This window comes from Ylistrum balloti, unplaced genomic scaffold, assembly GCF_031769215.1.
Source record: "Ylistrum balloti isolate Yb309-2 unplaced genomic scaffold, AGI_CSIRO_Ybal_v1 Utg370026, whole genome shotgun sequence".
NCBI lineage: Eukaryota > Metazoa > Mollusca > Bivalvia > Pectinida > Pectinidae > Ylistrum > Ylistrum balloti.
The window spans coordinates 1,183,132-1,206,652 of NW_026782091.1; the positions used below are offsets into that span (position 1 = coordinate 1,183,132).

The window sequence follows — 23,521 nt, forward strand, 5'->3', positions numbered from 1 at the left end:
AAGTGTAAGGTTTTATCCATCCACAACAACGGTAAGACTGTTGAGGAAACTAAGTATAGCATGAATATATACGATAGTGGTAGAGAAGTCCTGGAAAATGTTGGAAGCAAGGGGGATATTGGGGTAACCATAGACAGGCATCTTACATTTGAGAAGCATATACAAACTCAAGTAAATAAGGCAAACCAGACTGTTGGGCCAATGAGACGTAGCTTTATATATTTGGATAACAGAACATTCTGCTTATTGTTTAAAGCTCTGGTCAGGCCTTATATGGAATATGCAAGCTCTGTCTGGTCACCGTATAAGAAAAAGGATATGGAGGCAGTAGAAAATGTCCAAAGGCGTGCTACAAGGATGCTACCAAACATGAAAGACATGAGTTATGAACATCGTCTAAAACGACTGAAGTTACCAACCCTCAAATTCAGACGGATGCGAGGAGACATGATCGAAGTCTTTAAAATTTTGAAAGGAATTTATGACCAGAAAGTTACTTCTGATTTGTTGAAATTAAACATGTCCAGCAGCACAAGAGGCAATTCATTAAAATTAACGAAACAACATTGTACCAGAGACATTAGGAAATACAACTTTGCACACAGAGTAGTAGATACATGGAATAGTCTTCCTGAACAAGTAGTCTCAGCCAGAACAACTAACCTTTTCAAGAACAGAATTGACAAACTCTGGGAAAATCACCCTCTATGGTTTGACGAATACACAAATATATACCTAGAGGATGCTGTTGCACAAACCATTGTATATAAACTAAACATTAGATTTCAACATCGGGAAATGGAGAATTCGGCTAATGAATGATAAAATATATCCATAATAAAGCGATACACATTGTAGTCGCATTAACTAGCGAATTGTAGACCCACCAATGAAAAATAAACTTTATTTAAATAGTTTGTGCAGGGACGTATAATACATATATATACGTCCATGGTTTGTGTTATGGTTATTTTTTTCTGTCTTCAGAATGTCATTTCCGTTCAATTATTGATTTTATCAGAGACGTATATAACAACTCTGATTTTATGTAATACATCTGTACTTCTGTGTCACAGTAAGTGTCTCTGAGATTTAGGGATGTTATCGGAGGCGGAAGTGCTGTCACATGACCGATAGAGTTACGATGCCCGAAAATCTCATATTTTGAATGCGCACCCACGCCCCAATCTAGGCCTACTTCCGGTGTGGGAACCATTTCATCTGCAGCCGGTTTGTGCTCTAAATCTGTGTATTTAAAGCATAGCAGTATCTTACTTGATTTTTTCTGCTATAATTTATACCTGTTTCAGAGAAATGGAGCTAATGTAGTTTTCTTTTGTTTTAAGGTAAACCACGTGCAAGAATGACTGAAGTTTTCTTCGATATCAGTATCGGCGGTAAGCCAACCGGGAGGATAGTAATGAAGGTAAGCAAACTAGACAAAACTAGGATTTCTTTAAGGACATTATATATAGATATATATATCCCGAAAAGTCTATCTTGTGGTGCATCTTCCATTGGTAAAACCGACATGCGATAAACAAAACGGTCCCGATAATACATTCAATTTTCAAACGATACTCCTGTATATGGGCAAGAATGAGCTAATGTAACCAGTGACATTGCAAGAAGAAAATAAAAATATTCATAAGCCTACAAATTTTGTTTGAAGTATAACTGTAAATGGTGGCTTTATATGTGTAACAAAGAAATCAATTTGAAACTTACTTCAGTTAAGAACAAAGAAAATTAATGAATTTAGAGCTCAAACATAGACACTATTCCCAAACTGAGATCGATGGTTCTTTGACCTGTTTAAAGTTTAGGATTAGGTTTGTTTATCTAAAATATTGTCCGTCATCTCGACTTAAAAAATTGCATTTTTTCAAATTTATCATGTATTTCAGAAATTCTATGAAAACAGGTTTTCTCTTATTGTTCTGACAATGTTACATGTAATTTTTAAGAGATAAATGTAATAAAAATTATGTTCTTGGTAAACAAGGAAAGTCATTTTTTCATTGTGTTACTGTGGTATAAAGAAAATACTATCAATATTTTTTGCAATCTTCTCATTTCAGTGATGAAGTAGTTACACATATGTTGCATGCAGGGCTCTCACACCCCATTTCGGACTGGGGCCCTTAGAATTGGGAAAAAAATGGTGTTTTCCTTAGAATTGGGAAAACTTCAGGTATAAATTGGGAACAAAAGATACTATTTTGCATTGGGAATAGGGCCGAATATCGGCCCCAAATCTGCAGATCGAGAGCCCTGGCATGTAACATGGACACACATATGAATCATAAAGCATGCCAGTAATGCTATTAAAACATATAAATAGCCCTACAATACACTATCTGTATGTAAATTATAATTATACTCCCACATATCTCAAATATAATATTGTTTAAGTAGTTGCATGTAACATTGACACCAAAAACGTGCAATTATTTATTTTCGGGTCAAGGATATGTACGGAAATCGTTCCCACCAAAAAATCGCTATTGTGAGGTCAAACCTGTTTCAAATACCAGATCTACTGTTTATTTTGTTGAAAAATACAAAGAAATAAATCACACAACATTATCAAACATAATATTTGACTCTGAATGTGTGCGTAACACTTCGTTACGTGATCAAAATTACCAGATTCCGTGGTCTCCTTGTGTTCCTCTATACCAATAGATGCTATTTTTGAAAACTGCATAGTCATGTGTTAACGTTACTGGGAAATATCGCAAAAAACATTATCGTTATGCGATCTGTTACAGAAATACAACTGTTCCAAAGAGAGGGAGTATTTTATGGTAGTTTGGACACCAAATTAATTATATTTTATTACCTGATATATTTTCCGAACTCCAGTTGATTGATGAAAATTACGACAATCATATCGTACCTTGTGTTGACACTTCGTAAATTTGCAAATGCTGTGTCGACGATGCGTTTCCAAACATATTTACTGAGGGAAACGTGCACGTAACATTTGTTGACGCGAAAAGTTATGTACATTGGCCTATTTTTGGCAGCATTAATCAAATTCTGTACAAAACAAAACAAGTGTTTTTATTGATAAACCGATCATTTTGCAGTTGATTAACAACTTTTACAGCACCACAATTCTTCATGCATTTAATAAATACGACTCAGAGTTTCACTACTGCAGAAATGTCACACTTTTTGCCTATAATTTATCCACTGGCGGCATACAACTTGTGCTGTTTCCTTGTTATTTAATCTATTAGATCAATTTGATTTTTCATATAACGATAAAAATAAATCAACTTTAATATTTAAACAAACTTTATTATCCATACTTGCATGATTTTGTTTGTTTTTAATTGGATAAACTACTTTGACACTAAAATTTCATTAGTGTATTGGATAAACTACTTTGACACTAAAATTTCATTAGCGAATTCTTGCCCATATATATAAATATATATATATGAATGTCAGTTTGACCAGTGAAAGATGCACAACAAGATAGACTTTTCAGGATTTCTTGTTGAGTTTCTAGAAGAAATGTGTTTTTAGCTCACTTATGTATTTGTATCGTGTGTGATGCCTTGTTAGATTTGCATTAGAGGACATATTGCTGCAGCAGGACCTAGTATATTTAGAGCAGTCTCGTAATTTAAAGCCATGTATTGCATCGCAAACAAATGATATCTTTATACAGTCCTTATTTTATTTCTGTTTCAGTTAGAAACTGAAAAGGTTCCCAAAACAGCAGGTAAGCATGATAAAAATAAAGCTTAGATTACAATAAGGCAAAACAGATTTTAGCTAACCTAAGGCCAGACCTGAAACCATGGTGACACATCAAAAAATGAATTTAGTATAAGTATCATAAATATCCAAAGAAAAATTGATTTCTTCATAATGAATATGAAAAAATATGACCTTGACCAGTATTCAATATCACATGGTTGAATTGGTAAAAAGAATTCAAAATGACATCTTAGTAATCAAAGGGTCAAAGGTTGTGTGATTTTGCTTAATAACTCCCTAGGATCACATTGATTCATATTAAAGGTCACAAGTATCAAACTTGAATGGCAATATTTGGTGAAGAGATTCCTGGAATTCAGTTGGTAAGTGGAAAACTAAAAGAACGTGGGTCCAGAACCCATATTCAAGATCACACTGGTAAACACACATATATAACCTATATTTGTTTGTATTATACGGAAGTCTTTCAAAAAAAATGTTGGTTAGTTGTACTGTAATATATAACCTGGATTGAATGTAAGCTAGTTTTTCAAGTTTGATCAATTTTAATTTAGACCCATTTTAAAGGTCAATAACTGGAGATGATAATGTCTTTTGTGCCAAGCATTGAATATTAGATGACTGGTGAGTAATGGAAGGTTCTAGGGCCTCATATTTATTATGGATTAAAATCATTGAATTTTTTACATTATTTTTAATCAGAATTTAAATATTGATATTTCAGAAAACTTCAGAGCACTCTGCACTGGTGAGAAAGGTTTTGGCTATAAAGGTTCAAAGTTCCATAGAATCATCCCTGGCTTTATGTGCCAAGGAGGTGACTTTACCAAAGGCAATGGAACAGGAGGGAAAAGTATCTATGGAAAAAAATTTGATGATGAAAACTTCATTTTGAAGCACAAAGGAAAAGGTAAATAGCCAGTAATTCTTTATGACACATTTTGTCTTACTGCATGTTTAAGGAAGGGTCATCGAATAAGTAAGCAAGCAATTATCAATGCTTTATGTTTGCTGTGCAATGGAGTGCTAAACATTCATATAACTTTCCCTCGAAAAGTGTTGTCAACATTTAATAAGTATATAAATTATCATAAGGAATCCTGGAACTTACCTCTGTATACAACAATTTAAACTTTTCAGAGCCTGATTCACTTAATTTACTATTAAGTTGACTTTGTTACTTTGGTTCTCACCAAGTATTTGTTAAGTTGTCATAACTAATTCTGATATATATATATACAATTGCCTTACATTCCTTGTCTACTGTAAAATGTTTTTATCACCATTTCTTAAAGTACTGGATGGCTCTTAATTTTCATATTAAGGTTCCCCTTGATCCGTAGTTGTGCTGTTTTGATTTTGGGACTGAACAGAAAAACAGAATTGCAAATAAGTGGCCATTTTGGATTTTGAAATTGAAAGTTTGTTATTGCTTTTTCATGAGAAGTACTGGATGAGTCTTCATCAAATTTCATATGAAGGTTCTGCTTGGTCATTAGTTTTGTCCCTTTTGATTTTAAGACTGATGAAAAAAAGAGAGAAAAAAATTGCCAACAGTCGACCATTTTTGAATTTGCAGTTTTAAGATTATTATCAACATCTTTTAAGAGAAATTTTCAGATTTCATTGTTGGTGTCAATATCTGTCTAAATTCTCTTGTTGGACTATTTTGGAAGGCAGCTCTTGTATTTGGTTAACATTAAAGTACAATCAGTAGGAGACATGGAGAGGTTTCGGAGAGCTGATTTTTGATGTCTGCAGAAAAAGAATATATTTTACACACCAATGAAATGATGAGACCCCAGTACTTTTGCTTTATGGATACCACAAATAGAATTTAATTGACAAATTAAATTATGCAGTAAAATGAATCATGGATAGCAGTGATTTATTTTGGTGTCATTGGGTCGAGATGTTTTAGAACAGATAAAGACATTTTTGATAAGGGAAATTTTCTTTGATAGGAACTCTGTCCATGGCCAACTCTGGCCCGAATAGCAATGGATCCCAGTTCTTCATCTGTACAGCGAAAACAAGCTGGTAAGTCAGGATATCTCAAAGTTGAATATTCCTCAATGGTACATGATCTTGTTACTTTATAAATATATTCCTATGTACTGGAGCTAACAATAGTTTTATTTGATATGTCATTTATGAAATTAATCAAAGTAAAATAAATGTACAATAAATTCTGTATGCTTAATATGCTAAAATATTAAATTGAAAGGCAATCCTGTGATAAGTGTATCTTACCAACTGATTGCTACGTTATTTGTGAATGAACTTGTTATATGGCCGAATATCACATCCTAATGGATACCAAAAAATCATCCTTGACACTCCTGGAGTTACGCTCCGTCACTGTCTGTCTCCGTTGCTCTCTGCACCCCTGGAACATTTCATGGCAAAATTGAAAGTTCTATGTGCGACACCTTGTAGTCAAGGGGGAAAAAAGTAGTTTGGTCCTTTCATGTACATAAAAACCAATCTTGTGGTTGCATAACAACATGTTCTACTGACTTAAAAGTCTCTCCTTTTTAATCTTCAAAGGAGCATATCAGTTAGTGATTGTTCAGATTTTTTTTTTCTCCTGAAACCTGCTCTAGACAAATTGGGTAACTTCACTTGTGCCTTCAATTTGCCATGAAATGTTTCATGGGTGAAGAGAGCGCAAGTTAATTTATCCCCTTAAGCATTGTGAATGTAGTGATTGTAACACCTAGAGTATCGTGAATGTTGTGATTGTAACACCTAGAGTATCGTGAATGTTGTGATTGTAACACCTAGAGTATCGTGAATGTAGTGATTGTAACCTCTAGAGTATTGTGAATGTTGTGATTGTAACATCCAGAGTATTATGAATGTGGTGATTGTAGCATCTAGAGTATCGTGAGTGTAGTGATTGTTACCCAGAGAGTATCGTGAATGTTGTGATTGTAGCATCTAGAGTATCGTGGATGTTGTGATTGTAGCATCTAGAGTATCGTGAGTGTAGTGATTGTTACCCAGAGAGTATCGTGAATGTTGTGATTGTAACACCTAGAGTATCGTGAATGTTGTGATTGTAGCATCTAGAGTATCGTGGATGTTGTGATTGTAACATCTAGAGTACCGTGAATGTTGTGATTGTAGCATCTAGAGTATTGTGAATGTTGTGATTGTAGCATCTAGAGTATTGTGAATGTAGTGATTGTAACACCTAGAGTATCGTGAATGTTGTGATTGTAACACCTAGAGTATCGTGAATGTTGTGATTGTAACACCTAGAGTATCGTGAATGTAGTGATTGTAACCTCTAGAGTATTGTGAATGTTGTGATTGTAACATCCAGAGTATTGTGAATGTGGTGATTGTAGCATCTAGAGTATCGTGAGTGTAGTGATTGTTACCCAGAGAGTATCGTGAATGTTGTGATTGTAACACCTAGAGTATCGTGAATGTTGTGATTGTAGCATCTAGAGTATCGTGGATGTTGTGATTGTAGCATCTAGAGTATCGTGAGTGTAGTGATTGTTACCCAGAGAGTATCGTGAATGTTGTGATTGTAACACCTAGAGTATCGTGAATGTTGTGATTGTAGCATCTAGAGTATCGTGGATGTTGTGATTGTAACATCTAGAGTACCGTGAATGTTGTGATTGTAACATCTAGAGTATCGTGAGTGTAGTGATTGTAACACCTAGAGTATTGTGAGTGTAGTGATTGTAACATCTAGAGTATTGTGAATGTAGTGATTGTTGACCAGAGAGTATCGTGAATGTAGTGATTGTAACACCTAGAGTATCGTGAATGTAGTGATTGTAACCTCTAGAGTATTGTGAATGTTGTGATTGTAACATCTAGAGTATCGTGAATGTAGTGATTGTTACCCAGAGAGTATCGTGAATGTTGTGATTGTAACCTCTAGAGTATCGTGAATGTAGTGATTGTAACACCTAGAGTATTGTGAATGTTGTGATTGTAACATCCAGAGTATTGTGAATGTGGTGATTGTAGCATCTAGAGTATCGTGAATGTTGTGATTGTAACACCTAGAGTATCGTGAATGTTGTGATTGTAACACCTAGAGTATCGTGAATGTAGTGATTGTAACCTCTAGAGTATTGTGAATGTTGTGATTGTAACATCCAGAGTATTGTGAATGTGGTGATTGTAGCATCTAGAGTATCGTGAGTGTAGTGATTGTTACCCAGAGAGTATCGTGAATGTTGTGATTGTAACACCTAGAGTATCGTGAGTGTAGTGATTGTAACACCTAGAGTATTGTGAGTGTAGTGATTGTAACATCTAGAGTATTGTGAATGTAGTGATTGTTGACCAGAGATATCGTGAATGTAGTGATTGTAACACCTAGAGTATCGTGAATGTAGTGATTGTAACCTCTAGAGTATTGTGAATGTTGTGATTGTAACATCTAGAGTATCGTGAATGTAGTGATTGTTACCCAGAGAGTATTGTGAATGTTGTGATTGTAACACCTAGAGTATCGTGAATGTTGTGATTGTAGCATCTAGAGTATCGTGAATGTTGTGATTGTAACCTCTAGAGTATCGTGAATGTTGTGATTGTTACCCAGAGAGTATCGTGAATGTTGTGATTGTAACACCTAGAGTATCGTGAATGTTGTGATTGTAACACCTAGAGTATTGTGAATGTTGTGATTGTAACCTCTAGAGTATCGTGAATGTTGTGATTGTAACACCTAGAGTATCGTGAATGTAGTGATTGTAACCTCTAGAGTATCGTGAATGTTATGATTGTAACACCTAGAGTATCGTGAATGTTGTGATTGTTACCCAGAGAGTATCGTGAATGTTGTGATTGTAACCTCTAGAGTATTGTGAATGTAGTGATTGTAACACCTAGAGTATTGTGAATGTAGTGATTGTAACCTCTAGAGTATCGTGAATGTTGTGTAACACCTAGAGTATCGTGAATGTTGTGATTGTTACCCAGAGAGTATCGTGAATGTTGTGATTGTAACCTCTAGAGTATCGTGAATGTTGTGATTGTAACACCTAGAGTATCGTGAATGTAGTGATTGTAACCTCTAGAGTATCGTGAATGTAGTGATTGTAACATCCAGAGTATTGTGAATGTTGTGATTGTTACCCAGAGAGTATCGTGAATGTTGTGATTGTAACCTCTAGAGTATCGTGAATGTTGTGATTGTAACACCTAGAGTATCGTGAATGTAGTGATTGTAACCTCTAGAGTATCGTGAATGTAGTGATTGTAACATCCAGAGTATTGTGAATGTTGTGATTGTTACCCAGAGAGTATCGTGAATGTTGTGATTGTAACACCTAGAGTATCGTGAATGTTGTGATTGTAGCATCTAGAGTATTGTGAATGTTGTGATTGTAGCATCTAGAGTATTGTGAATGTAGTGATTGTAACACCTAGAGTATCGTGAATGTAGTGATTGTAACCTCTAGAGTATTGAGGATGTTGTGATTGTAACCTCTAGAGTATTGAGGATGTCAATAAATTTGCATGACTATTTTGGCATGGAAAAGAAATTTTTTGTAATATTTTCCAAAATAATTTAGTGTGTGATAAAAATTATATGTTTATTGTGATCTTTATAAAAACTTGTCAAGAAACTCAAGGAAAACTGAGAAAGTGCAAGGTTCTGTATGTAGAAGCCAAGACTTTCAATTTGATATCAGACTTATTTGTTTTACAGGCTGGACAATAAACATGTAGTATTTGGAGATGTGACAAGTGGTATGGATGTCGTCAACGCAATGGAGGCTGTTGGATCCGATGGTGGGAATCCGTCTAAGCCAGTGGTGATTGTTAATTGTGGTTCATTGTGAATTTCAATACTTTTATTAGGCATTATTTCATAGCAGAAGAATGATGGAAATATCAAGAGCCTTTGTAACTATGAAATGATTTTCTTTGGTTGATTACATTAATACTTCCAGAAATTACTATTTTAAAGCTGTACTTACATTTTCTTTTCTGTTAATTTTATAATTATATGTTGAACAGGTTGAACGAAAAATCAGTTTCGTTAAGAGTTCATAGAGTGCAATAGAGATATTTCTGCACTATCAAGTACAGTATACATATTCTGTTAAAATTAATGCTTTTTGTTATGATAGAAGTACTGTGTTCTTGAAGGAATAAAAAGAATAAAAGAATAGAAACACACAATAAAAGCATAGTGTCTGTGATTTTTACACATCTGCTTTTGTTCAAGTCATTTTTGTATTTGGCATTTATGCTTTGATGAAATTTTACATTAAAAAGATGTTCAAAACATCTGAAATTACCCTCGTCGATGCATGGTATTATAGTTTATCCTGTGCCATCTGTCCATTCCCTTGTTAACACTCAGTATCTATAGGATAAACGAATTGGCCTGACTTGTCCCACCACAAAAAACCCTAACAACACAATGCTGGTTCCTTCAAGGTTTGCAGGCTTCAATTTTTTTGCATTCTGAACAAAATTAAGCAAAATATCTTACTTAAAAGAAAAATGTTGCATCAAAAGTAGATTTTTTTACATATTTTACAATACAAACCTTAATACTGGTCCACATTTTCTTCCATAGAAATGCGTGCTACCTTGTGATCAATGTGGAAAAATAAATGCATTATCTTGTGTACTTCAACCATAATACTGACCTAGAAATTTTGTGGAATTTGTGAAGTGGTTCAGCCATATAAAATGACATCACAACAACATTGTAAATATTTGATATTTCAATGCGATCTTCAGACATTGGTTCCAACATAGAATTGTGAGATGTCCCCATCACATGGTGGTATTTGGCAACTGCTGTGACTGTATTTGATTTTAATAAAGCCGAAAATGTTCATTTATGTCTCTCCTAAGATCTTTCAAGGCTTGTTGTAAGATGCCTTCTGATAGGATATATGTTGTTTAAAGTTTAGAGTTTAAAATTGTTTTTCAAACATTTCTTGTGGTAAGTCCTAACAGTGATAAAAAAGATGAGAAGTCCAGCACAGAGGCAATGCAACTACTTTCGTCCGTTTGTTTGAAGTTGTTACATTGTCAATATCTTGAAGTCCATGATAAGGGTTTCTGTAATGCCTTATTACAGATATTAGAACGATGCCATATATGTCAACATGGATTTTGTCCCTGGTTATGCACTATGTATTTTGAACGGGCCTTTCTTTTACATGGCAAAATTGATACCTCTTCACCCAAAAATGCCTCAGACCAAATTTGGTCAAAATCAAATCATTCACAGTAGGATTTATAAGAATTGGCTCTATCACCCCTTTTGGGTCCAATCCCAGGGGAATGAGATCCATTATTTAAACAAATGATTCTCCTTCAGCAAACAATACTTCAGACCTAGTTTTGCACAATACCCAATCATTCCCATCGGAGTAGTATTTTAAAAAAATTGCTCTCATTTCCCTATTTGGTTCCTGCCCCTCTCGCCCCGAGACTCATCCTTAACAAAGTTCCTCGCAGAAATATACCATTAAATACAGACCTCCAGGGAACTGCCGTTATTGTTACGCTCAATAGAACGCTTACAGTATGTTCTATCTATCTACTTCACCAACAACCAACTAGACGATTCCTAAGGAACTGTGGATCCACAGAGAGCGATCATGTAACCAATTGGAAATTATATAAGGCAGATTTTGTACATTTGAACATCTCGGTACCAAAATGCTCAACATCACTGATTTCCTGAATTTAGAAGAGCCGATGGAATCCTTTACTACCGAACTTCTTGAGATAGCCAAAGAATGTATACCAAAGTCCAAATGAAAACATAACAAAAAACTTGGATTAATGAAGATTGTGATAAAGCTATTAGAAATAGGAAAACTGCTTTGAGACAATTCAAAAACAATCCCACAAGTGATAGTTTCAACAAATATCAAATCATTAGGGCAAAAGCCTGACGTGTTTTTATCGTAACATTACAAGTCTAAAAACCCTTGAAACTGTTGAGATTATTAAAATTTTAGGTTATCAGAAAGATGTTGGTCTTTTTTATTGACCGACTCATTGATAATATAACCATTTAAAATTTTTAGCATTTGTCTTTTACCTGTTAGTTTGATGTTATTCATTTTTGGATCGCTGTGTGTTTTACCGGTTGATGGCCCTAATGACCTTTTATGTGTTGATGGCCGTCATAATATTAATAATAATCTATCCTAGCGGCCTTGATGGTCACCCAAGATAAGCAATATGGAATATTAAAGTTAAAGGATAGTTATCAAGTGTCATGAAGCAGTGCAAATACGTGCATACCATCATAACTGTCATCCTATACTGATAATTCCATTGGGAAATAACAAACGTTAAGCTAAAATATGCAATTTGACCCCTTTTGGCCCCTAGGGGTCAGTCAGGATCAAATTAGCATACCATCAAGTCGCCACCCATTCACTCATAATTCTAACCAGGTTAGAAATATTTCCAATGGAAATTAAATGTCCCAAAATCTATTTTTCCTATTTAAACCAAAGTAAACTTTTACCCCTCCCCACGGGGAAATGCGAGACACTAGGGCCGTGATATTCACAATTTTTATAAAGCACCTTAAGATGCTTCCATTCATGAAAAGTATTTGATTCTACCATATCTTGGTCTTGAGAAGAAGATGTTTGAAATTTAACTCCTCTTGGCCCCTAAAGGGTGGGGACTGTATAATTCACAATTTTGGTTCATCTTGGGCCAGGGAAGGTTTCTGCAAAAGTTCATTGAAATTGGATCAGGGGTTTTTGAGAAGAAGTGTAAAGTATTAAATTGTTTATGGATGCACAAGCCGGATGAAGGATATTAGAACAGGTCACGAGACTTTGTCGCAGGTGACCTAAAACTGGGTAGGTAATCACGGAGCAAATAAAAAGTCATTTCACTGTCATTAACATATTAACGTTTCTTGACAATCAACACACAAGAATTATAACAAATAACAAATCAATCAAAAATAGCATGGAAACTTGGTTTTATTTTTATCTGTTAACATGAACAGGTTCTTAGATCCTGCAAACACTAGGAAATGTCTGTATGAAGAAAATTTTGGAAATGTTAACAACACTTCAGAACAAGTTTCTTATGAACAGTGAATGACAAAATGATATCGAGTAACAAATGTATATACAAAGAATTTATCTATAACAGTTCAACAAAATTGCATTTTGTTTTTGTTTAGTATGTCCATAAAGGATTTTCAATGACACAGACATACCTCGAAATAGGAACAAATACATATATAGTAAACACCAATGAAAATCCTCTCCTTTGGTGGAGAGCAGAGCATCTGTATAGTGGTATTTTCCCCCCATGAATCTTTGACTTGGAATTTGTGGTTTGTCTTGTCTCTTCATATTGGATATTACAGCTAATGACTGCATCTGAAAAATGCAAAAGAGGGAAAAAAGAAAATTAGCATACATCATAGATATATATTTTTAAGACACTACTGGACACAATCTTTAACAATGTTTTCTACCAACAGTCCAAAAGTCATGTCACATGCCTTGATACCTTTTCATAGCTCCATGAACTTTTGTCCTTATTAAACTCCCCCCTCCCCTTTTCTTTTACCTGAAAATATGGCATATCTTTATCTTTCCTCCACATTTTCTCCCACAAAAAAAGTATCTGTACCAACAAGTGCAGCACATATAAACATTTTTCTCAAATACTGTGCATTCTTGACTTATGTGACATATCTTCTGCACTAATTCACATCTATAACTAAGGCAATCACAGACACATCATATATCACCTTTGAAAGCTTAACCAAAGTTTATTTTACCAGACAGGACAACATTTCTCTGGCTCCTCTATTTAACAACCTTACATTTATCACTGAGTAAATTACCTGTAAGGAGTCATTCCTCCACAAAAATTTATAATTTTCAGATGAAATTATGTGTTGGTTATCAGACTGTTTGAATCACGACCATACTTCTACCCAGATTCTTCCATTTCTGGTTTGTTTTTGCTTACGTAATTATTGATGACTGTTGCAATTTTATTTTTCATTTTGACATTACAAATCCTGTGATTCTTTCTACTTCTGACCAACAATGCAACTTTAAGACCAACAATACCACTTATGGAATCATTTTCACAACACACTACAATAAAAATTCCTATGATACATATAACGGGTTGTATACTTGACTAAACAAGACGAACTGAGGCAATATTGATTTAGATTTTTTTAATTTCTTTATAAGCGTGCACCTACCTAATACAATATCTACCTAGCAACTGACCAAAACACATTAATGTGCATCTAATTTAAAGAAGCAAAAAACCTATCCATCCCCCTTACACCTCCTTGGCATAACATAAATTTTATGGATTTTACCAGAAGATAAATTTAGAATAAACAGATTTAGAACATTTCCATTTACAATTGTGCATGTATTAAAAAAAATTCTACTATCATATGAACCTTTTTCCTTTTCCCTTTATCTTAATCCACACAATATTTCATTATTTCTTCTATAATTTTTTTTTTCAAAAGCATTTTGTATTAATGCCATTTCAAATACCTCTGCTGTGACACTAATTCAGGTATTTACATGGTGAAAGATCTGGTACATGTTTCTTGTGCAAAATTGTGGCAGAAATCTTTCATTAGAAACGAGATGCATGTCACAGAACAAAGCAGCATACATCATTACACTGAGAATTCACATCTACCACTGCCATATCTCAAAATTATACCGGATACTCTGCAATAAATGGATATAACAGACAACAACAATGGTCTCATTTCAGTGTGCATATAATCAACTTGTATCTCAAGCTGTACCTGAAAATTAAAACCCCAAACACGTAACACATCCCCACCATAACAGTACAGTATACACAAGAGAGGGAACCAGCGAGTATTCGGAAGTCATACCTGATACATTACACAGATGAGCATGAGGGGAGTAGTTTTCATTCAACATCCTGTTTCTTTTAAATGCTTTTCCTGCTCCACAGTAGTTTTGCTATTGTAATTGAAGGCCACTGAAATCAGAAGTATTGTGCACATGTCGTTTAAGAGTGGTTTTTTGTAAGATGTCAAATGGTACATGCACGGTGCCAGTTTTGGCCATTTCCAGCCAGGCCCAACTTTCTCACCACTACTCTTACTTGACATAGCTGTAGAATCTGGGAAACGCGTCGCCTGCTGCCCATCGCACAAGTTGTTTGGAACATATGAAATTGCTTCCACTAACCTTGAGTCAACACAGGATCGGCTCAAACCATTGGTAGGCTTACTAGAACTTTCACTAACCTCAATATTCCATTTCCAGTTTCCCGAACGAACTAAATCTTCTATGATAATGATATTTAGGAATAGTTCCATCTCCAATATATTGGTAAATGTCGATTGCTCAGTAAAAACAGAAATAAAGCAGCACTATACCACTAATTTCAAGTGATTTCCAGCCAACATTGTATGAAGCAATTGTAGTGTCATTCTCATAGAACTGTATGTCACTTGCCCACATTGGACAACAGTACTGGTATTCAATTAAACATCTTGAATTCAGCAGGTTTTATAATCAATGAACAAATATATCAATACCCTCTTCATGAGGGTAGAGCTTTGGAACATCACAAAGCCAAGGTTTCAAACATCTTCTTTGAGCAATACCTTAAAGACGGTTAATAGGGCCTTGCACTCCCCAGTGCAGATTAAAATTTTTCATTGGTAAAACTCTCTTGCAACAACGGCTGATTCTAGTTCCCAGTTCAAACAAGTAGATTGCCTTCAAATTTGAATGTAGAACTAACCTTTATCCTGAATAGATATCATCTTTGTACATCAAATTTATGTAGCTCTTATCTCTGTTTGATAGTACAGATTTGTTGTCACTAACCAAAGTAGAATTTGAATTCCACTTCTAACCTTGACCTCTGTGATCAGAGATCTTTTCTCTTTTGTATTTTTCCATGAAGAACTCTGATGGGTCTACTTTGTTGAAAAGAATCTAACGTCCATAGTATTGGAACCATTTTAAAGCAACACAAAACTGTTTGCCTTGTGATAATATCACTGATATCAAGGTGAAAATTGCACTTTCAGAAATTTTTAATGTTCCTTAAAAGAAATGAAATTCACAAAAGCCACCGAGTCTATTCTTTCACATCTGTATTTATTATATTCATTTGATTGGTTATTTTCTTCCCAAATCAATGCACAGCAGTTACCTGTGGTATCATCCATCGACCTTCTTTGGTTTTGAGCAAAGAATACAATGAGTTACCTGTCATATAACTGCATCATCAAGGGATGCGACTCGAATACTTTATACACCTTACCTGTCTCTATGGAGATGGACATCATCAAGGTAAATGACTTTCATTTTAGAAATACTGACAATGTACAACAGTAAAAGTCTACTTTTTAAATTGAAAAAAAGGGGGGAAAAAAAGGGAAAAAGATAAAAAAAAAATATGATTAAATATAAACTTTATAGAGAGAAAATTCTCTGTGACTTATTACTGTAGCCTTTGAAATAACATTGAATTGAAAAAAAAAAATTATAAAATTTTACAAAATATGCATGGAAATGTTAACTTTTTTCTCACTCACCTTGTGTTGGGTTTAGCAACAAGTACATGACGGAATTGATTTTACTCTCTGTTAGGATGTCAGCAAATAGCTTGGTCACCGCAAGCCTTGGATTGGTTTCAGATATAAAAGGTGGAAAATTGAATACAAATCATTCAAAGTTTTATCACCAATGATAAATACTGGTCTACACATTCTAATTAATCCAACCCAAATTGACTATCATCTTTTAAACCGACTTTCTGCTAGGCAGAATGAAATGATCTTTTTTTTTCCTTTTTCCTAAAATTAATTAATTTCTTTTTTCCTTGGGACCAGAGAGTAAAGCAGATTACTGAACACAGCTTCATTTTGCAATAAAAAGCAAAAACCAATCACACCATTTTCTAATTGCTTAATAAACAGCTTGATTTTATTTTATATTTTTTTTTCAATTCTTTTTTTCTCTTGTTTCTGACAAACATGTCTGCTTTTCCCCCTCTGATTCTCTAAAACAGCCATGTTGGCATTTTGGCATCAGTTCCTGCACTTACCTGCCATGCCTGTTATTACCTATTTTCAATCTCAACCATTGGTCAGTTCTGGTCAACTTTAACCTCGTCACCACTGGACACTAGTAAACTCACCTGATTTGTTGAAAACTGACAGCAAATTTTGTGTCACCTCTAAATCAATCTTTGAATTCCTCTGTTTTGTTATTTTGCTCGTCTTTGCTATGGTCGTCTTTGGATTTCTCCTGTGTGTCAGGGCTATCTCTGTCTCTGGAGTGTGATTTTGCCTTTCCTGTTCCAAAGAATAAATGTCAAATAAATTTCTTGGCGAAATCCATTACAACAAACAGATTTATTTTGATTCATCTAATTAACAAAATCAGTCATCATTTTTACCTCACTAAGCCTAATCAATACTGAATTTCTATGATCCATGGTGCATTGAAGATAATAAGAGAATTGATTTATGATGAATTATAGCAGATGTATTAAAATGACCCTCTACTACAACTTGCCACAAATTTTCAAAATCATCCATCAATTTTTTGCATTCCTATATTTCAATGTGATATTTAACAATAATTGACCATATCTTTGTTTAAGAAATTGATAATTAATTTTGATTCACCCCCAAACAATGTAAAAGATACCTCCTCATCTGATTGATAAAATATTTCAATATTTTCCCAAACTTACCCTTGTCTCTGTCCTTTCTATCTCTGCTTCTCCTTGACCGTTCCCTGGAACTGCGGTCTTTATCCCGAGATCGTTCCTTACTGCGAGACCGACGACGATAATCCTTGTCCCGTGAACGTCTGTCTCGACTCCTTGACCGTCTAGAGCGTGACCTTGATCTGGAGCGACGGTGGCGAGAGGACCTGTGATGGTCCCTAGATCGACTCCTTGATCTTCGTCTGTGCCTGCTTCTGCTTCGCGAACGCCTGTGCCTGAAACATGCAGTTACATTCTGCATATTATTAAATTAACTCACACACACATATGTTCTTCTCTCAGAAATACTTCACATTCACAAACTAAGTTGTACCAACACATATATATCCCCTTTTGAAACAGGTTAAAAAAATAATCTTGTATGTTGTACATGGAGTTTGTCTCACAATCTTTGTAAATTAAAATTATGTATACTTGAAAAGAAGACAAATGATAACAGTTTGTGCTTCGAAAACCTACCTATACAAAGCTGCATACAAGCTATTCTCTGAAAGTACTTACCTGTCTCTGTCACGGCTTCTAGAGCGTTTCTTTCGTCTCTCTTCTCTCTCCCTTTCCCTCTCTTTTTCTCGTTCCTTTTCCTTTTCTTCCCTTTCTTTTTCACGTTTGCGACGTTCTTCTCTTTCCTTTTCCCTTTCTTTCTCACGCTCTTCCCTCTCCTTTTGAAATCTAGCTTCTCTTTCTTCTTCCTCAGTGACTCTTTTCTGAATGAAAGCAAAGCAGAGTATATTCCTAAAACTCATGTTACTTTTCCCCCCCCCTCCAAGATCAATGAAATTGTATAGATTCTTAAATATTTCATTGTTCAAGATTTGAGCAATGCAACAGAAAGTATCACCTCTTTGAACACAAGAACAATTAAATATTGTCGGAAAATGTCAGATAAGAAAGTAACTAATGATTGTTTATTGCAAATAAAATTTTGAAAAAAAAATTGCAATTCACTACCTGTGTACCATATCTTCATACTGAATATTGTATATATTCCTGAAGATGAGGATTGGTTAGGTTGAACAGAAAGGCAACTCTAAACATTGAGAATGATTCAGAAAAAGAAGATAATAGAAATTGACAGGCAACTTGGGGTGGGGAGGGTGCAGAAAAGAATTTCTAGAAACAAATAAGACGAATACCATTTTCTTTCCTTCTACGTAGGCCCTAATGCGAGCGTATCCAGCATGCTGTTTGCCCATAAGGTGTTCATCAATCCTCTGTTGTACATCACCTACCACTAACAAAGCACCACACACCGAGCAAACCTCCATTGTCTTTTCTGGTTCATTGGATTGGGTTGCAAGCTTATTCTGAAATATGAAATTGTCGAACAGCTGGTTTTTATTTTAGTTTGCTAAAGTTTAAACAATAGAACCACTATGAAGACAAAACTGATGGACCAAATAAGGGAAATCTGATGATCACTCAATGTTTACTTTGATTAAGCTTGGCTGGCGTATTTACCATTGTTGCTTTTTCGTGTGTGGTTTTATGTCTGGTATAAAACTTAAATCTGTGCTTGGTAAGTTCCTCCATATATGCAGCAAAAGAAAGAACACTTTAAGAACCTCACTGTACATAAGTTTTATTATACTGACCGACTCGCTCTGTTTCCTTTCCTCCCGGAGCTGGTCACAAAGTTTCATCACACCCTGAGCCTCCTCTACTTTCCCTTCACAGCCCAGTTCTTCTGCCTACAACCAATATCACATAAATTCTTGAAATCAGTAGCATTAAAGTAGTTCATTCAAATTCTTCAATTTATAAATGTGTTTAGTACCAATCATTTTAACAAACACTTTGAAATTTCGAAATATTTTCTTCAGGTTGGTAATGTCAATAGAATAGAAATTCTTATAACACAACCAGTAAAAATTAAAGTATTATATTTCAATGACTAATGACCATCATCAGACCAGTGTGCAGCATACAATCGCTCATTAATTAAGTGTACAAAATGGTTAGGAATCAACCAACTTTTTTGGATGCACTATAATGCCATGTAACATAAGGCTGAAAAGAGTGTGACAAGATGGTTAAAAGATTATAGACAAGGAAATACACAAACTGGTAACAATGTTCCATAGAAGATTACGCTAAAGGTTACCATGTAGTCATGGTAACCACTGGTTTTTTATAATGGTAATATTCTTAAGATAAGATTAAGATTTTGCTCTCCTCATTTATATAGATGTTTTGCACATGTGTGTGCTGCTATGTGAATCATTCCTTTTCAATCCATTTCAGTTACCATAAATGATCACAAGTTTGGGAAATAGTGATAAATGAATGAACATTAATTTTGAAATAATTTACAAAACCAGTTACAAGTATTAGCACTAACTCAGTATTTATTCTTGAATATGTGAAAGCTTTGCATTCACCAATTTTGTAGACAATATGTTTCTAAAGCTACACAATGTCTGTAAAACATGAATGCCTTTGCTCGCATGCAGGACCAACTTGTCAAATGAGAGTTTGACCTTTAACCTTAACCGATGACCATCTTTATATGTTATAGTGTTTTGACACTATGGAGTAAATATGAACTATATCAGTTAAGAGGTTCTCAAGATATGACAAGGATTTGTGCTAAGGTGGGACAGAAATAGGTGATATTACATGCACCCTGCAGTTTAAGTGAAAAAATACATGCCCCTGCTGTTTAAATGAAAAAATATCTCCAACAAATAAAACATTCGTAACAATTTGCAGTTTATTTGTAATATATGATTGCTCACCTGTTGTACAAGGTCATTTATTCTTTCTGTCAACATCTGTATTTTTTCTTCTTTGTCTCTGTTCATTTGTCCATTTAGCTACAACACAGACAGCACATATTCATGTTTCATCCATGTTCTATTATTTTGGTTTTAGGATATATAGGATGAATATATACATTAACATTCAAAACAAAAGATATTGCTCCATTTATAAGATTCATCACTCCATTTTATCAGATTTGTCATTCCATTTTATCAGACTCATTGCTCCATTCATCAAATTCACCTAAGCATGTTTTAAATAAATGACCTGTTAAGTTGATTCCCTCTGGAAGTACTTGTCACAAAAATAACACTGCATGATAAAAAAAAAAACAACCCAATGCTGTGTATCATTGAATGCTTCTGATCTAAAGAGTTAATTCTCCACTATTATATAACTTACATTGCCCTGGGCATTGTTAAGAGCTAAGCGTTGATGACCCCGACGAATACGCCTCTCAACATCGGCTATCAGTCCCTCCAAGTAGCGCTCAAATTCCTCCTCATAGCCCATTGTTTTCACCCTGCTTGAAGTTTTATATCTGAAAAAAATCACATTGGAGTCAACTAAATGTCAAAACAGTCCTCTGATAAAAGTTCAGTTTGTTTGGCAAAAAGCCAAAAGGTAGGTGCTACAGATCAATCTTATGACTAAGAAGCTAATTCAACTTCTCACAATGAATCATATTTACTATATGTAAGCTGAAAATAACAGGGCTCTCACACCCCATTTTGGGACTGGGGCCCGGGGCCCTTAGAATTGGGAAAAAATAGCGGCGTTTTCCTTAGAATTGGGAAAACTTGGGGTCTAATTTGGGAAAACAAAATACTATTTTGCATTGGTATTCAGCCCCAAATCTGGCAAATCGAGAGCCCTGAATAAGTTTTGATGCAGCTTAATAATGTTAGCTATTGAACATGATGCCGATTTTTTTATTGTCCAAACCAAATAACCAACTTTATGAAGAAGAGAACTAAACAATCTCAACAATACAACAAATAATTACTACTTCAATAGAATGAATATTGAGATAAAAATAGTAACAATGATACTTACTCTTTTTTAAAGATTTCATCGTGGATCTTCTCACAAGGCCCTAAAGAAAATATTGATATCAATTAATATCAGAGGTCCAGTAAAATCTCATATTTTTTTCATTCAACTTTTCTACTGTTTCCAATAAATGACAAATGGTGAAACCAATAACACTTCGACCAACTTACAAATTATAACTCACAAACACTAGATAGTAATTACTGTATGCTTTATTAAAAAAGGAGAAAACAGGTATTAAAACCATTTTTCATAAAATATAAATGTTCACCAATAACTCAATATTCAAGTACCTAAATCTGCTCTTGTGTTCACGAACAATTCATGCGGACAAAAATCCACCAGGAAAAACTTGCAAACCTGAAAAAAGATAAAAAGAATGATTCAAGTCATGTTAACAGTTTGCAATCCAATGGCCATCCATCTGCTTTTAGTTTCAAAATCAAAGACCTAATTTCTTATTTTTGGATTTCCTGGTATTTCATTGTCAACTCAGTTCCAAGGAAAATATATTAAAAAATCATTAATTTTGATTGTGTCTTCCCCTGAAATTTTCATTATCTGAAAATGGCACCTTCACTGAAACCTCAGTATATCACCATGTTGGGGACTGGATAGGTCTAATAACCATGCAGTCTGAATAGCAAGTATTTAGAGCCAAGTAGACGGACTCCTCTCCTGACCATGTTGTCCACATATTCACCATCAATTTATCTGAACAACCACTCTAACAGTTAAATATAGTTGATGCGTAAGCTGTCTAAGGTAAAAAATCAGTGAAAAATCTGTCTTTATTTAAAAAAAAAAGAAGACTTTTTTTTAAATTCTAAAAACTGGTCTTCATTGAGAGATGATTGTAACATTGAAGTCTACAATATAAAGATACATTATGTGGCCAGTAAAAAGTCATATACCAGGTCATAATTTACTGCAAATTTTAATATGTTGCAAATGTTACTGTTTAATTGATTTCAGCTATTTTAAGTGACAAACCCATACCCCAATCGGCGTATAATCGTCCACTTTGCGCATAATACGCACATTTGTGGTTTTCCGCGGTCTGATTGTTAACATTGTGATATTTTGCGTAACAGACGGGCTATGGAGTCTAGGAAAGCAGATTCAGCATCAATTGTCAGATGGCTTCGTAAGGTATAATTCATAATATAGCTTTCAAATTGATTATTTTCAAAAGCAATCCACGATAAACCACGAATATCTGAACAAAACAGAACCATATATCTACCCAAAATGAATTCCGAAAGAGCGATGACAAGTGCTTTCTGACATAAATTCCTTGACTGTTAATGTATATGTGAAAAAATGTCCTTCATTTGGATTGACTGGTTAAAGTTCTCGTTGCTGGCCTGTGCAAGCAAACGAATTTTTAGCGGTGAAAAACGCACATGGTCCCGCTTTTCACGAGCTAAATGTACTGTATTTCCGACAACTTTTTTGATAACTATCGATATTTTTCACAGTCATATTTGTTACCTCCGAATCTTGCCAGTGTAGTTCACTTTTCTTTTCTGTCGGAGCCAGATTTCGATCACGACCCATAAGCTCGTCCAGCATTTGTGACAAGGCATGGGAAGCCATTTTCGCTGTTTGAGGACGATACAACGACAACGCCCCTAGCGGCAAGTAAATAGGGGGAGGTAATCTAAGGACAATCATAGAAAATACATGAAACAAAATATCGCATACTAAACCGTATTTTAACCAGACTCTATCCTGGTCTAGAACTATTAGTAAGATCTGATATCGTTTTAGTAATGTGAATGCGAATTAAACAATTTACAACAAATATTTTACAACATTTTGTTAAAATATAAATAAATATAACCTGTTAAAATACTATCCTCCGAATGAAAAGCTTTTGGGTTGATCGATCGGTTGAGCGTAAGAGTAGTAAGTCAGAGTCGGAATCCTAGCAGAGGTTTTAATATAAAAATGATCTCTGTATCGTAAATAAATTCAACAGTGCGTGTTATATAATAAGCTAAGTTGACATTATTCATGATTTGAAACAATGCAAATCCAGTACTTGACAAAAGTATATGAAATGGCACCTTATTAATTGTGTGACATATCTTATTTATAGATCTGTATAAGGTGTTTTTTCTTTACAAGATAACCTATGATTTGCACCTCCATTATAGCAGGGACGTATATAGGTCCCTGATTATAGCATACATCG

The 23,521-nt window shown here is 34.6% G+C and overlaps 2 protein-coding genes across 5 annotated transcripts; one reads left to right on the top strand and one right to left on the bottom strand.

Annotated features, from left to right (window-relative positions):
* Nucleotides 1-1,187: 1,187 nt before the first annotated feature.
* On the top strand, nt 1,188-9,908 carry LOC132548731 (peptidyl-prolyl cis-trans isomerase A-like). Its single transcript, XM_060212611.1, has 6 exons — nt 1,188-1,230; nt 1,347-1,426; nt 3,709-3,739; nt 4,463-4,648; nt 5,703-5,778; nt 9,428-9,908. The coding sequence occupies exons 2-6, from the start codon at nt 1,364-1,366 to the stop codon at nt 9,558-9,560; spliced, it is 489 nt and encodes a 162-aa protein (XP_060068594.1). The 5' UTR covers nt 1,188-1,230; nt 1,347-1,363; the 3' UTR covers nt 9,561-9,908.
* Nucleotides 9,909-12,683: 2,775 nt separating this feature from the next.
* LOC132548766 (luc7-like protein 3) lies at nt 12,684-22,920 on the bottom strand. Of its 4 annotated transcripts, none has more exons than XR_009554160.1 (11): nt 22,816-22,920; nt 21,615-21,681; nt 21,325-21,364; nt 20,671-20,809; nt 20,244-20,321; nt 19,101-19,196; nt 18,642-18,812; nt 18,010-18,212; nt 17,473-17,723; nt 16,307-17,068; nt 12,684-14,730 (listed from the first exon to the last, which is right to left on the bottom strand). XR_009554160.1 is itself a non-coding variant. In XM_060212654.1 (11 exons), exons 1-10 carry the CDS (start codon nt 22,918-22,920, stop codon nt 16,956-16,958), a joined length of 1,263 nt encoding a protein of 420 aa, XP_060068637.1. In that variant the 3' UTR covers nt 12,684-13,109; nt 16,912-16,955. The 4 variants fall into 4 exon arrangements, 2 of the variants coding, with proteins under 2 accessions (XP_060068637.1, XP_060068636.1); XR_009554159.1 differs by having other exon boundaries at nt 12,684-13,109; nt 14,621-17,068; XM_060212654.1 differs by having other exon boundaries at nt 12,684-13,109; nt 16,912-17,068.
* Between the last annotated feature and the right edge of the window lie 601 nt (nt 22,921-23,521).